This window comes from Nannospalax galili, unplaced genomic scaffold (genome assembly GCF_000622305.1).
Source record: "Nannospalax galili isolate Female #2095 unplaced genomic scaffold, S.galili_v1.0 scaffold75, whole genome shotgun sequence".
In the NCBI taxonomy this organism is placed as follows: Eukaryota; Metazoa; Chordata; class Mammalia; order Rodentia; family Spalacidae; genus Nannospalax; species Nannospalax galili.
The window spans coordinates 4632749-4647648 of NW_008339433.1; the positions used below are offsets into that span (position 1 = coordinate 4632749).

The window sequence follows — 14900 nt, forward strand, 5'->3', positions numbered from 1 at the left end:
ATTCTAATAAAAAAAAAAACGTTAAGCATGACTGGAAGTAATTTATTCTTTATAAAAACCACATGCTGCTATTTTTTTAGGATTTAGTTATTCTCCATACATTTATTTTGTCTTTCCCTTAAAAATGAAAAGGAGAAGTAAATAAGAGGATAGTAAATGCTTCTTGGTACCTTGAGCAGTTTGGACTTGACAAATGTCAATGTGACATGAAAATTTCTCTAGAGAGTGTGTCATTTCTTTTCCAGTTACTGGCTGCTATTTCTTACATTGTCCTCAGGACTTGACTTATGTCATTGATTAGAAATGGCTTAGACCTAGAATAGCACCCATTTAGGGGCAGTTAACATGCCAAGGAGCAGTGGAATTTGTAGAGCACTCTTCTGAAGGATCAAATGGAACCTGGGCTTTGGAGAACTCTACACATAGCTTAGACATTGTCACACATGATCATCATGTTCACAGCACTGGAGCTACAAACACTAGAAACACTGCCTGTAGATGAAATAGGTTGCTATCCCTGATCTACTTCAATCACATACATCAGCAGGTGCACTCAAAGGTTCCTTCTACCTCCCCCCAAAATATCTTCTAGAGCCTAAAGTGACTCATAGCTGTTCTTAGAAAATGGAGGCAGGAAAATTGTGAGTTTTAGACCAGCCTGAGCTGTATCCGAAAACAAAACTGTCAAACCCTTACTAGACTTTCACAGCGTCTAAACTTTCTACTCTAAGAAATGTGTTCCTTGGAGTTAAGGACATTGCATGTGTAAGAGTACCTGACATCGTAAGTTTATTTAAAATGCTTCATAAAATTCAAATCATCCTCAAGATTGCAAAGGAACTTCTGGTTTAAATCAAGGCTTTAAAATACAAGACAGATAAGCTGTGAGAACAGGGAGGAGTAGTGCCGGAATGTAGGAGAAGTTAGTCTGAGATGACATTTGTTGGAGTTGGAAACTCTAAGAAGTCAGAACAGGCAAGTGTGGGTTCAGAATATTCAACAGAAGAACAAAGAACAAAGAAAGATGAACGAAAGAAAGATGAACATCAAGTGTTTCTGGTCAGGAATAAGGAAAGAATCTAAGAACAGCATGATGAACACAGAAAGGGCTGCAGCTACCATGGGACAAGTCATTTGAATTCCCATGACACCAAGTCACTCAGCAAGTACTCCAAAGTTGGCATTGTCCCTGTTTCTCATCTTTTACTACAGAGAAATCTAAAAGAGTATTAGAACATCATGCTAAGTGAAAGAAGACAGGCAAAAAAGTACAAACACTGTATGATTCCATTCATGTGAAAGTCCAGAATATGCAAATCCGTAAAGACTAAATCTAGATTTTGTTGTCTGGAGCAAAGGGATGAAATAATGATAAAACGATTATTAACTAATAGATGTAGAATTACTTCTTAAGATGATGAAAATGTTCTGGAATTGATTGATAGCAATGGCTGTACAACTCTTCAAATGCACTTAAAATTGCTGAAATGCACACTTTACAGGGGTGAATTCTGTGGTGTATAAATAATGTCCCAATCATTTGTTTTTAAATTGAAAAAGCAGAGTAGATGGCCCTTTTCATCATCTGTATCCAGAAAAAAACTAAGGATCCATTCGCAGATCCTAACATTAGGAATATGTATTGCTCTAAAAAGAACTGTGATTCCATTCTTTTCTCCTGTTAACTGATGACAAGCTTCAGGTCTATCAGTTGGGAGGTGGCAATGCCCACTGGCAGGCCTAGGCACTTGTGAAGAGTTCACAGAGTGTCAACTCAGTATGTAGTCAGTTGATAGCTAGATAGAAAATTCATTTGGTGGAGGTTCAATCCTCAATCCTTAACTAAAAGTAATTCTGAGACAGAACAAGGTCACAGACTGGAAATAAATTCCGTCATTTTCACTTCCTCCCTCTGAGATGTTAATGAGAGAAGCTGCTCTGCATAATATGGGACATCTTTCCAAATTCACCATGACATTATTGGCAGGATCAGAAGAAACTGCAAAAAACATCAGACTGTCTCCCTCTCTGTTCCTTGCCATCACCTAAGAATTTCAAAATGCTTTGTAGCTGTACAGCTGGCTATTTCTATCCCATGAGAATCTGTTGTGGATGAAATCATATTTTAATGAGGTCCTTCTAATATTTTTGCAACTACACTCCTCCAGGAGGATCAAATTTATCCCAGTGTTCAGAGTGAGGCTCCAACACTCATCCTATGCAGACCACAAAAACAAGCAAGTGTCTAAGAGACAAAGGAAAAGGCACAAATGCTAGAGGCTGGGATTCTAATCAGAGGTCTGAGTCTATACTGATTGACCTTTGTGGCAGGCCACAAGATACCTACCCTTTTGAGATGGGCCAGAGAAACAAAAGAGCCAGTGGAGTGTGACCTGTGTCCAGGCTGGAAAAATCCCAGAAAGGTTCTTTTTCAAGAGAGTTGACTCTATTTTAGCCGATAATTTCTAATGAAATAATTCTGTATCTTTTCTTCTTTCTAGTCATTCAAAAGAAAAAGGACATTTCCTAGTTTTTGCAAAAAGATTAGTTATCTTTATCTCTTCAAAGTGACCTGAGGGCCAGATTTAAAAGGATTTTAAAATTTAAATAACTGTATTTCACAGATGATTATAGCCTTTTATTTCCAGGCAAACTTGACCCAAAATCAGGCCTACACACAGACTACATCCCCCATGTGAAATGCATCACACCATGTCAGTGACTGAAACATTCAAGGCAATACCCTGTGCCAAGAATCGATTAGATGAAGGGCTAACGAAGAGGTCTGCTTCTTTTGGGCTGACAATCTGTTTTTCCCACCCCAGTTGCCCTCTTGAAACACAGATGGATGGAAGACATAAGGCTTTAATAGTTGATGTACATGTTTTTAAATTGAAGCTGATTTGACGCAACAGTTTTGATGCTAGGGGCATTCTATCATGATCTCAGAGAAAACCCTCATAATTTTTTCATTCTTTGAAATTTTCATACATTTACACAGTCTATTTTGATCCTCATCCCTCAATACCTCTTTCAACTTCCCAAGTGTCTCCCAACTTGTCTCCCCCCAACTTCATGTCTTTCTTTTGTTCTTATTATTAATAACCCCCTGAGTCTAATTAGTACTTCCTATATGTGCATAAATGTAGAGCCATCCGCTGGGGCATGGGCACCTTGTCAGTAACCAAAGGAGAGTAATTCTCCCTCCCTCAGCAACCATCAATTGCTAATTGCTCCTCCAAAGGTACGGCTTCCGGGGTCCTTCCCCCATTCATACAAGAACTGTGATTGGCTTGACCTTGTACACGTCTTATGTGGATAATCACATGTGCTGATGTGTGCATCAGCTTTCATGTGTCATAACTCTCCTCCTCATCCATCAGCTCTTGTATTATTTCCACTCAGTCTTCCATGAAGTTTCCTGAGCATTGGATGGTAGATGCTAAAATAGATGACCTAACTACAGTTGAGCACTCATGATTATTATACTTGGTGCTTTGTCCAGGTATGAGTCTCTGCATTAACCACAATCTATGGTACAAAGAAATCTCTGACTAAAGTTGAGAGCAACACACATCTAAGGACATACACAGAAATATGTAGAAGGCAGTTTGACAGGATGACTATTTAACATAATAACAACAGTAGGATTCCCCCTTAGAGCTTACAAGCTCCCTAGTTTGGTCTTTTGATTAGGTTTACAGTACCAGGCATCGAATCCTTCATGTAAAACAAGCCTTATATCCAATAAGGAAGTGGTGTGGTTGCTTACCCCCATTTTCATCATGCCCCTATGGCACTTGCCAGAAAAGTCAATGGCATGCAGCACACACTCATACTTTTAACTCAAAACACTTTAAAATATTATCAATGAATGTGAAGAACAGGTATCTCTACCTTATTTCTGAGATCAGATAAATGGCTTAGAGTTGAAGTTGAAATGCCTTTCCAACACGTAACTTAATAAAAATGCACTAGTTTTACATTTTCATAGAGTAGTCAGGGATATCAAACCATGACACTAATTGGTCCCTTGTATTGGCTGTTAACTCCAAGCCCAGTAGTTTGCAAATCTTAATGCCTAATCAGAATTCCCAGATAAATCTGTTAAAAGTAAGAACTCCTAATCCCTACTTCTTTATATCAGGATTCTGATTTAGTAGGAGAGGGAACAGCTGCAGAAAATTGCACTTGGGCCATTATTCAATGACGCTTATGCAGATGGTCCAGGGAAAAGCTTTTTTTAAAATAATGCCTTAGGGGCCTGAAGAGATGGCTCAGGGTTAAGAACATTGACTGCTCTTACAAAATACCCAGGTTTGATTCCCAGCACCCACATGGTGGCTAACAACTGTCTGTAACTCTAGTTCCAGGAAAATCTGATGCCTTCTTATGACCTCTGCAGGCATTGCACAACAGCGGCACACTTACATAATTGCCAGCAATACACTTATACATAAAAAAAAACAAAAATAATGAATAAAATATTTTTTAAAGTGAAAATTGACTTAGTACTTCGCTACCAAACCACAAGGCAAGGTACGCATCAACCTTAATATCATCTTATAAGGAGAAGCAGGGAAGCAGTGGATCAACTTTGGCTTGCACACTGACTAAATGATCCTTGTGGAGTCTCTCTAATTGCCACAAAGCTGAATTACGAATTGATGTGCCTGGTTAGATTTTGCCTGTCGAATGATACTGATGACTCTCTATTTGCTTTTACTTGCTACTCGCGGATACCTTGTGCACCCTAGAAACAGAGATACCAGACATAGGTAAGCAAATCATATGGGTAGCTGCCTAACGACCCTCTTTGCCTAAGAAGTTACCTTTTAATAATGTGCTAATAGGATAGTTTTGGTCTTAAATAAGGTTAAAGAAATAATATGAAATTGAATTTGGAAATCATGTGCAGGTAAGTATATTACAAAAGAAGGTCAGTCTGCTCAGTAGGAATTTGCTGGAGGAACAGAACATTCAGAAAAGAAAACAAGATAAATGAAAACTGGCAGTTCAGTATGTCATGGGGAAGTAAAACTGAAAGACTCATTATGTTTCCCTAAGCTGATATCACAAATACATCCATAAGTTCAAACATATTTAATATTTTCAAGTTGTGGATATTTTTCTTCCTAAACCCAGAAATATGGTTGTCAATTATATTAAGAGACAGTGACCATGATGCTCTTAGTTTTTAACAGAAAGTTGCATTTTATATTTGATAACCTTATTTAATAACATTCACCAAAAGGAAGTAATTGACAAAACTCTAAAGTGACTATTTCCCATTTACCAACAATGCCACATAGCTTCTAAATGAATCATAATAATGAGTATTTGTATTTAATCTATTTAAGCATTGCACTTGTCAAAACTGTTCAAAATTTCTGAAATTGCAAAACAGAAAATTGAATTTGGTCACTCCCAGGTGTCATTTGTCATCAAAATGGCACCAGTAGGATTTTCAATATGGATTTTATTTGGGAGATGCCACTTCCTAAATGCCAGTGCAGAGGATCAGCCTAGACAATTTGGACAAACTGATCCTTTAAGCAAATTAAGTTGGTTGCCAATTTGTTTATTATAATAGTAAAGTGTTGTACATTACTAATTATAAGCATTAATTGTCCATTTAACAGTTTATATGATTTTAAGTAGTATGAATGAAGTGATCATTGCTGAGTTGAAAGGCATGCCTTAAATATGAAACTAACCAGAAGGTGATGGTGAAGTCTAACACCCAGGTTACAAAAGGAATTTCCACATGTCAAATTGCAATATGCATTAGTCATGAAGGAATAAAACAAGTGGGAATGTAGTGTCGTGTTTCTACTTTAGCAGGCATGGAATATTTTCAGTGTCAAAGAAGCCTAAGCACACTTGGGAAATGGCATGAAATGGCAAGAAATTACGTATCTATATCCAGGATGTTCTTGATAGTTCACTATCAAGAAAAAAAAAACATTAACCAGAGTTGAATTTGTTATGTGGGGCTACTCCCTTTTGTAAAAGAAAGTAGACAAAAGTTGAGAACAATTTTGCAGAGCAAAATAGGACAAGTTATTCAATTTAGAAAAAAAAAAGCTACAGTACTTATTGTCTTTCTACCTCCAGAACAAGAGTATTCTGTAGGCACTTTGCATATGCAGTCACATATGATCTAATCTAATGTTATTAAAGGCACAGACCTCTTAGTGATCTTAGGCAAGGCCCCTATAGTTTCCCCAGCTAAAATTTGAGGGTAATACTAATTCTAACTTAGCTCACAGGCACATTGGAGATATTCAATAATGAATGAATGTAATGCATTCCCAAGTACTTTTGTGTGAATAACATTTCTCTTGGAAAAATAGCCCATGGACTCTTCTTAAACAAAGCATGATTAATCTGGCTCCGTTGAAACTTCACAAATTGGCTACCAAAATACTAAAGATTGGTTCTGGGAAAGGTTGTAAGCCATTCTTTACTCTAAGAAGAACTAAGAATGTTGGAGAAATTTTATTCTGAAGGTAAAAATTCAACTAAATATGTAAAAACTTTCACTCAACCACGTATTTAAGAAGTCTTTGCTACAGAGATGCCTTGTCTGGTAAAGCTGCCAAATCGGTATTGGAGTCTGTTGAGGCCTTTTACAGTTTATTTACAGCACCTGTCATGGTGGTTCCAGGGTTGAAGATGTCCCTGGAATCTACTGAGTTATCTTACTCGATAAAGGTAAGTAGAAAAAAATCAAGTATTCCAATTGGACCTGATTTTTTTCCAATAAGAGCTATAAACTGATATTTGAATGACCATTTGCCAGCCTCATGATTATTAACACTCATAAATATGCTTAGATGGCAATTACAATTAAGAGAACACCAATCCTTCAAAGCTCTCTTTCTTCTGATAGCACTCTTCCCTCTGATTTCTTTGACTAAATAGTCAAAGCCTGAACTCTTTGGTGCTTTAATTTTATGTCCTACAGCCCAGTTCTAGTTCAGCACTTATGGAACACTGACCTTTTCAGGCAGTCTGTTTGACATCAAGGATAGCGAGATGAATAGGGTCTTTGTCTGAAAACAGCTCACAGTGTGGTTAGAAAGACAGCTATGTGCAAAAATAGTTAGAACCAATGATCCAGTCTTGGTTTCTAATAAATAAAAAGAGCCGTGTGTCTTTGAAGAAATGGCTGATTCTAGTCATGGGGCAGGGAGGATTCAAGATGAGTATTGAACCTTTTGTAGTGCCAGAAGTAATTAAGTCTGAACCAAAATTATAAAAACAACAGCAATAATGGTGACAATGAATGTAATAAGCATTGATGGAGGAAGCTACTAGAACAATCTAAGCAACAACAGAAAGCAGCACTGGATTTTATTTAATGCAAAGTATAAAAGAAATGCCTATGCAGTCCATATTGACATAAATAAATCATAGCATTATTAAATAAATAAAAAAGAGATAAATCTCCTACTCAGAAGAATTCAAAATAATTTATGTAATACTCTGGTCTCAAGGGAGTGTAATGCAATTCCTGTATATTAAATGTTGGCTGTGTATAGTTACTTCCCTTCAAAATGGAAGATAGGAAAGTGTTAAGCATAACTGTATAGTAGAGAAACATTGACTCTACCAGACAATCAAAACCAATCCCATCAGTGATAAATTATGTTGATCGTTTGAAAGCTTGATATGCCTTGATCAAGATGACTCTTTACCAGCAAATCTCTGCAGTTTGTATCTGAGAAAATTATCAGACACGTTCCAGTAAGGGGTTATCCTATAAAATTCCTGAGAAGTAGTCCTCAAAACTGTGAAAGTCGGGGCTGGAGAGATGGCTCAGCGATTAAAAGCACTGGCTGCTCTTGCAGAGGACTCTGGTTTGATTCCCAGCATCCACATGGTGCTTACAACCATCTATAACTCCAGTTCCCAAGGGATCCGAGGCCCTCTTCTGACTCCTGTGGGCATTGCATGACATGGGCACACCTACATGCAGGCAATACACTCATACAAAGAAAATATGTGTTTTTAATGATAAAATTTATTAAAAAGCAAGAAATGTGCAAGAAAACATTACAATCTGCAAGAGCCTAAGATGGTATGATGATTAAATATAATTTTGGATACTGGAACAGAAATATATTAGGTAAACAATAAAAATAAATTAAACAAAACATGAATTCCAATAAAAAATTTTTAAATAACACAAATAAAATGTGATAAGTGCTCCTTGGCCAAAGACCCTCTTCTCAAATAATTTCTCTCTTCTTCTGTACTAACACTTGAACTTATGAGATTCCTGCCATGCTTACTAATTTGTCTACCTGACTAGACTATGTGTTTTATCTTATGCACAGATTGCTCTCCACACCATAGTACACCTGGGTACTTTTAATTGACCACAGGAGCGTAGGAAGATGCCAGTGTCCTCAAGGAAGGTAGAAAGCCCTGAAGAGCTATAGATCTATAAGAGATGGGGAAGACAGGAAAAGAAAATAACTTTTGTGTTGGATGTGGTGGGTCTGAGGTGACACAGACACACAGGCAGTCAGTCATTCTGCTTATGACTGGATAATGGAATATGAAAAGCATCTCCTGAGATTTTTTTTCTCTTCTGTCACTTTCCACCCTCAAACTGAGAGTGTCAAAATATCAGTACTTAATGTTTTTTTAGTGAAATAATAAACAAGCACACAATGAAGAAATGGTACAAAAGAAGGAGCTCTAGGGTGAGATGATGAGAATTTGGATTAAAAACAGCAGAAACAAAGGGGGCAGTCTGGTGAAGAATTTAGTAGGTAGAATAAAACAAAAACATGACATTCCCTGGATATAAGTAATAGCAGAAAGAGGGAGTTGGAAAAGAATGGCATCTGGTTTCTGGCTCAAAGAAGTGGGGCACTGAGCATATTAGGAATAAATGGGAAAATATTTGTCTCCTCTTAGCTCTCATGGTTTATTAGGATACTGGATATTGACATATAAATAATCTAATGTAATATTTATTCTCCTGAAACATAGTGCAAATAATCCACTAGAGACTTAGAGAAGGCTTCATTCATGAGGCTGCTTTAGTAAAGACTCTAAAAGCATGTGAGAATGAATGAAGTAAAGAAAGGTTGGCATGCTGCATCACAAAACATTAGAAAGTCTCTGTGGGAGTAAATGGTCAGAATAACTATGAACAGTACGGAAAAAATGGATAAGATTTCAAAAACACCTTGGATGTCCCAGGGTATAGAAAGGGTTCAAGGCCAGAGATGATGAAATTTAGAATTAAAGTAATGGCAGAAGTGATAGAACAATTCTGAAAAACTAACTCTGACACAATTGTATGTGTAGAGAAAAAGAAGACCCAGTTGACTTCTGGGTTTACAGTTTGAATGATATCCAAAGTACATGAACATTGGGTTCAACTAAAATACTGTGAAAATGTATGTTTCTGTAGCTATCAAAAATGAAATCATGGAACTGGAGAGATGGTTCAGTGGTTAAGACCACTGGCTGCTCTGGCAGAGTGCCCAGGTTCAGTTCCCAGCACTCACATGGTGACTGACAACTATTCGTAAACTCCAGTTCCAGGGGATCTGATACCCTCTTCTGACCTCTGTGGGCATTGCACCACATGGGTGCACTTACACACATGCAGGCAATATACTCATACACATAAAATAAAATAAAAATAATTAAAACAGAAAAAAAGAAAAAGAAATTATAAGAAAACAAGAATAATTAATGAACTCAAGCATCTATGAAAGGGAAAATAACACAGGATACTACTGATTAAACAGGTATCTAAAAAGACTCAGTAAAGCCAGAATCCAATCAAAACAACTTTAATACCACGTTTAGAGAGTATATCTATAGTACACAGCCATGTGCCAGTGGATTCACCTTAGAAAAGTTAAATGTAATCAGTTCCTGAAAGAATGAAAAATGGATTAGAAAAGTTCTGGTCAGTTAAAAAGGGAAAATGTGGAAAAGTTTGACAGTGTATGACAGTGTATCTCTAGCACATCCTTCCCAGATTAGCAGTTCGCTAGCTTGAAACATGCTTTTTAATTGACATCAGGAGCCTAGGAAGATGCCAGTGTCCCCAAGGAAGTCAGAAAGCCCAGGAGAGAAGTAGATCTATAAGAGATGCGGAAGACAGGATAAGAAAATAACTTTTGGCTTGGATTTTGTGGTTCTGAGGTGACAGTGAGGTGCACAGGCAGTCATTCTGCTTATGATTGGATAATGGACTATGAAAAGTATCTCCTGGGATTTTTTTTTCTCTTCTGTTTCATTCTACTCTCAAATGGATAATATCAAAATGTCAGCATCATTCCAGGTTAGCAGGACACATCGGATTCCTTCATACCTAGACCTGTTACTAGCAAAACAAAGAGGTTTCTGTCCCTTGGCACATAAGTAGGAAGATACATAAATTATTTTGTCTATTAAAATATTTTTCCATTTATGACAAAGGATAGACCCCAGAGGTATATGTTGAGCAAATTGCTTTTAATAACATTTCTTTTCTCTTCCTCAGCACAAGTCCTGCACACAAGTACTATCTGGCTATGGACCCTATGTCTGAATCACTCTACCTATCTGACACCAATACTCGAAAAGTCTACAAACTGAAATCTCTTGTGGAAACAAAAGATTTATCCAAGAATTCTGAAGTGGTGGCAGGGACAGGTGATCAGTGCCTTCCCTTTGACCAGAGCCACTGCGGAGATGGTGGGAGAGCCTCAGAAGCTTCGCTGAACAGCCCCCGAGGTAAAAATAAATACATACATAAAAATTTATCTTTCAATTAACTACAGATTTCATTTGGCTTTGCCAAATCCTAAGGCTATTGTCATACTGTACTCCATTCATCTATCTCAATATTCTGCCTCAGACAGATACCTTCTCTGAAGTCTGTCACAAAAGATAGGTGCATTCAAGACAATTTTTAGGTGATGTGTATTAATATGATCACAATTGTTATTAAAAGGTTGAAATACTTCCTTTCTGGTTAACAAATGACTATATCCCAGGGCCACTGGAGTGCCGCCCTGGCTCCCTAGCCTCTTCCAGTTGCTCTTTTCTAGAAACTACACACAATCCAGCATTTAAAGTATTAACCAGTCCCAAATGAGAGCCTCCAGAGCCCTGCTTCTGTTCTGTGGCCTGCACTGAGTGGAATGAAGGCTGTGCCCACTTTCTACCACTGTCAGATATGTTGACTACCTCACAGACCTTCAGCATCCCTATCTTTTGCTTATAATAACCATTAATGGACTTTTCTTCCATTAATATATCTGTTATTTTGGAGGTAGCTGTATTTTGTATTTATATCAATACTCTATGTTAATGAATTCCTTTCTACATTTTTTCCTACTATGGGAACTCAGACTTACTCTTAAATTCATTTTCCAACCTTCAAGGATGGCCCTTTACCTCAATTGCCTGGAATGGAATGAACAAATCTGTGTCTGACAATTAACATCATGATTTTATAGTCTTGAAGCATATGTCCATTATGACGACTCAAGCTGAAGGATGACAAACATTTACGACTACCCCATAAGCTTAATTATTCAAATACTCTTCTTTATTCTTTTTCCTATATAGGTCCATATATGTGTATGCATTTATTTTAATGAGTTTTACAAAGTATTCACTTCACTGGGTTTCTGAAGTCCAACATTATTTTAAATATTACACACATAGTATACCCTTGTTGCAGAAAAATGACTAAAGAAAGAATGAAATTTTTAAATTAAAATTAGCATAAACTTACCGTGTATAGAAAACCACCATTAACATTTGAGTGTTTATCCTTTTAGAATTTTTCCATGCATAGTGCATATTTGTTTTAGCTCACTTAGGATCCATAGTACATAATGCTATTCTATAGCCTGCTTTTCACATTTAATGTATCATGAATATCTTTCCATGCCAATAAATATAGTGAGGTCAATGTATTTAATTTGTTAGAAGGCCACTTATTATAATAACAGTGGTCTATATAACACTGAATTTTATTTTGCCTTCTTTTGCTTTCCAGTTCTTTCATGAAAGGGACACTTTTCCTACAGAAACAAATTATTTCAGCTGTGAAACTACATTTAATGTATTTTACCCTTCCCCATCTCCCCAGCAACTTTGAGCACAGGATAGGATCCATCAAACATGCTTATTACATAATTGATCAATTAAAATAACTCTTATTTATGTCAGGTGTTCTCTAAAGGAATATTTCTCCCAAGTATTATAGTAAAGTGGCTCTTCTTTCTCTGTGTCAGCTCTTGCTGCTTACACATAGTGGGCCCACAATAAATATTCAATGAATGAATGAATAGAATATCTTGGGTGCAATATATAATCAGCTCATCTTTCAAAGAAATACGCCAGACTGAGTCTTACCTTTTATAAAGATTTGAAACTCTTGTGGATATTATAAAGATTTCTGCATAAAAAATAAAGACGAATCAGGCTTGTATTGTGCCGTGAATTGACATCCTCCCGAGTTGCTGCCAGTATGAAAACCACTCATCACCCCTACCACATTCAACCTGCCATGGAGAGAATGAATACCTCAGCTTTTCCAAATAAAGCAAATAATTGGTTCAGTATAGTTTTTCTGCTTGGAAAGATGCAATAAGAGTCCTGATGAACAGGATTTGCATGAACTCTTGAAGCGTCAGTATTAAGAATGCCAAAATTTATATATCTATTAAAACAGACGTTGAGTTTAGGGGGTTTTTTTCTTGTCATAGCTAGTAGTGTATTTTCCTTCATCTTGATTTACTCACCTTTCTTTCCAAAAGTTGCCTTTACCATAACCCAGTACCCTTTCCATCCAAAACAACCCTAAGCTTTCCATAATGTTCTTGAAGCTGATGTTGTGAATGTCTGGCCTGATTCAATTAGTGAGCTAGAAATACTTAAAGAATGGAAAGTTATGATTTATACTAGGTACTCACCACATCCTCTTAAGCCATGGTAACAGTGTTTAATATCCTGCTAGTGATCTTTAAAACCACTCAGATTGTGGACCTGCTTCCCAAACAACAGTCACCTTGAAAATGCTGGACACATGACTCCAGTGCCTAGCTACAGCACCTTTCTCCATCCTGAATGGAGACCACACTCACCTTTGTCAGGGAATCAGAAGTAAGAGTCTCATTATATGGAATGCTGCAGGGCAATTTCATAGACATTTATAGAAGGAAAATTCATGCAAGAAATTATTAAAGCATAGTGTGCAAATTGAGAAGATAGTACTGCTAATTTACAATTTCATCTTTGAGGTTCTCCTGCAGAGTCTTTGTCTCTCAAGAAAGTGTAATTTGCTTGTATTCTTGCTTTACAGCTGTCATGTATACCAGCTCTTTCTTCCTTGCCCCTTAGAAGACAGCAACTGTTCAATGGATTTCTTTAAGAAGAGGTTTCATTTTTCCCTTACAGAGAAGCTCGTAAAGAAAAGCTGTAGATCAGTAAAATATGGAAATGTCCATCTAGGGAGTACGATTTCTAGGTTAAGAAAGAAAGCTTACTCTAAGCCTTTAACAAGCAACATACTGCAATTATAGGCAGACTCTCCCACGTGTCCTTACCTATGCAAGGTAAGTCAAGTAAGTGGTAATCTGCAAGGCAGTTAATTTACTTTCCAAACCTATTCCAAATATAGGCTGAAATGTAATGTGCTTTGACATCATTCATCCTAAAGTTGAAGCAAATTATCGAATCAGATCAAAAGGCAGTAGTCTTCTGAAGGTAAAATGTCAGAAGTCCCGGAGTGTTTTGCTTTTGTTTATTTGTTGAGAAATGGCAGCAAATTAACTCCAGGTTACAGAATCTAAACTTTCTTGTTCAACCCATGTAATGCCTAAGTTTCTTTGAGTGACTGAACAAGTCACTATACCTTGCCATGGTTTTCTTTACTTTGATACTACAATAGACTTAATAATGCCACTGACAACATTCATGACATCACGTACTTTCACACTGGGTCCTGAAATTCTGCAGGTGTAAAATGAAGGGTTCAGGATTCTGTCCCTAACAGCTCTTATGTATTACAATAAACATCTGTGCCCTGCTGAGTACCTACTGTGTGCTACACAGTGGGTTATATATTTTCCACATAGCATCTCCAGTCTTCACAGCAATGCACAATTTGTGCTGTGCAATTATTCCCATTGTATAGGAGAAAGCAGGGACTCGGGCTAAGAGATATACTGAGGATCACACACTGGAGCTCAAACCAAGTTGGCCTCATTCCAAAGCACTGACTATGAAAAACCAAAGATTTTTGATGCCTGCACTATCCTATACTGCCCACCTTTCTACTAAAATTCATGCTTTCTGGGGAGGATGTTAATATTACAAAACAGTTTTCAGTCTAATGACATGTATTCAATGAGAAAAAAACAGCTTTATTTGTAAGACAAATAGTTTCTAGTTGTTTTCTTTTCCTATTAAAACCTTTTCTCTGACTTTTTCCAATGTAAGCATGCACTGATAGTGCACTACATAGCATTTACATAGTCTGTAAAGGTAATTATTCAAATAAATCTCCAGGAAACTTTGTCACTTCTCTTTGGAAGATTCTGCAATTAGGAACTTCACCAAATTTTCCTTAAGGGATTAAGGCAGGAAACCTTCATTTTATTAAATTTCCTGACTGCAGTAGTAACTACAAATTTTATTTGAAGGAAAAATGGAAATGTCCTTGAATAGAATTTCATATGATAGCCCCTGGGTACTTCTCCTGGGAAGAAACCTTTATCTCATCCAATGTGATACACTTTGATTTGAATCCCAATAAAGAGAAACATTTGCCATTTTGCTCATCAATACTTCAATGTTATAGGGCAAGGAAAAAAAGTTTAGCAAAGAGGTTGAGGGAGTACTAAACCCTGGCTTGTGTATGA

At 37.0% G+C, this 14900-nt stretch overlaps 1 protein-coding gene across 1 annotated transcript in view; it reads left to right on the plus strand.

The window, feature by feature from the left end:
* Tenm1 (teneurin transmembrane protein 1) overlaps positions 1-14900 on the plus strand; it is an 873778-nt gene that overhangs the window by 770543 nt on the left and 88335 nt on the right. The window contains exons 23-24 of the mRNA XM_008833909.1: positions 4758-4778; positions 10523-10755. Of these exons, the coding sequence (XP_008832131.1) occupies positions 4758-4778; positions 10523-10755 (254 nt within the window). The remainder of the gene's footprint in view (positions 1-4757; positions 4779-10522; positions 10756-14900) is intronic.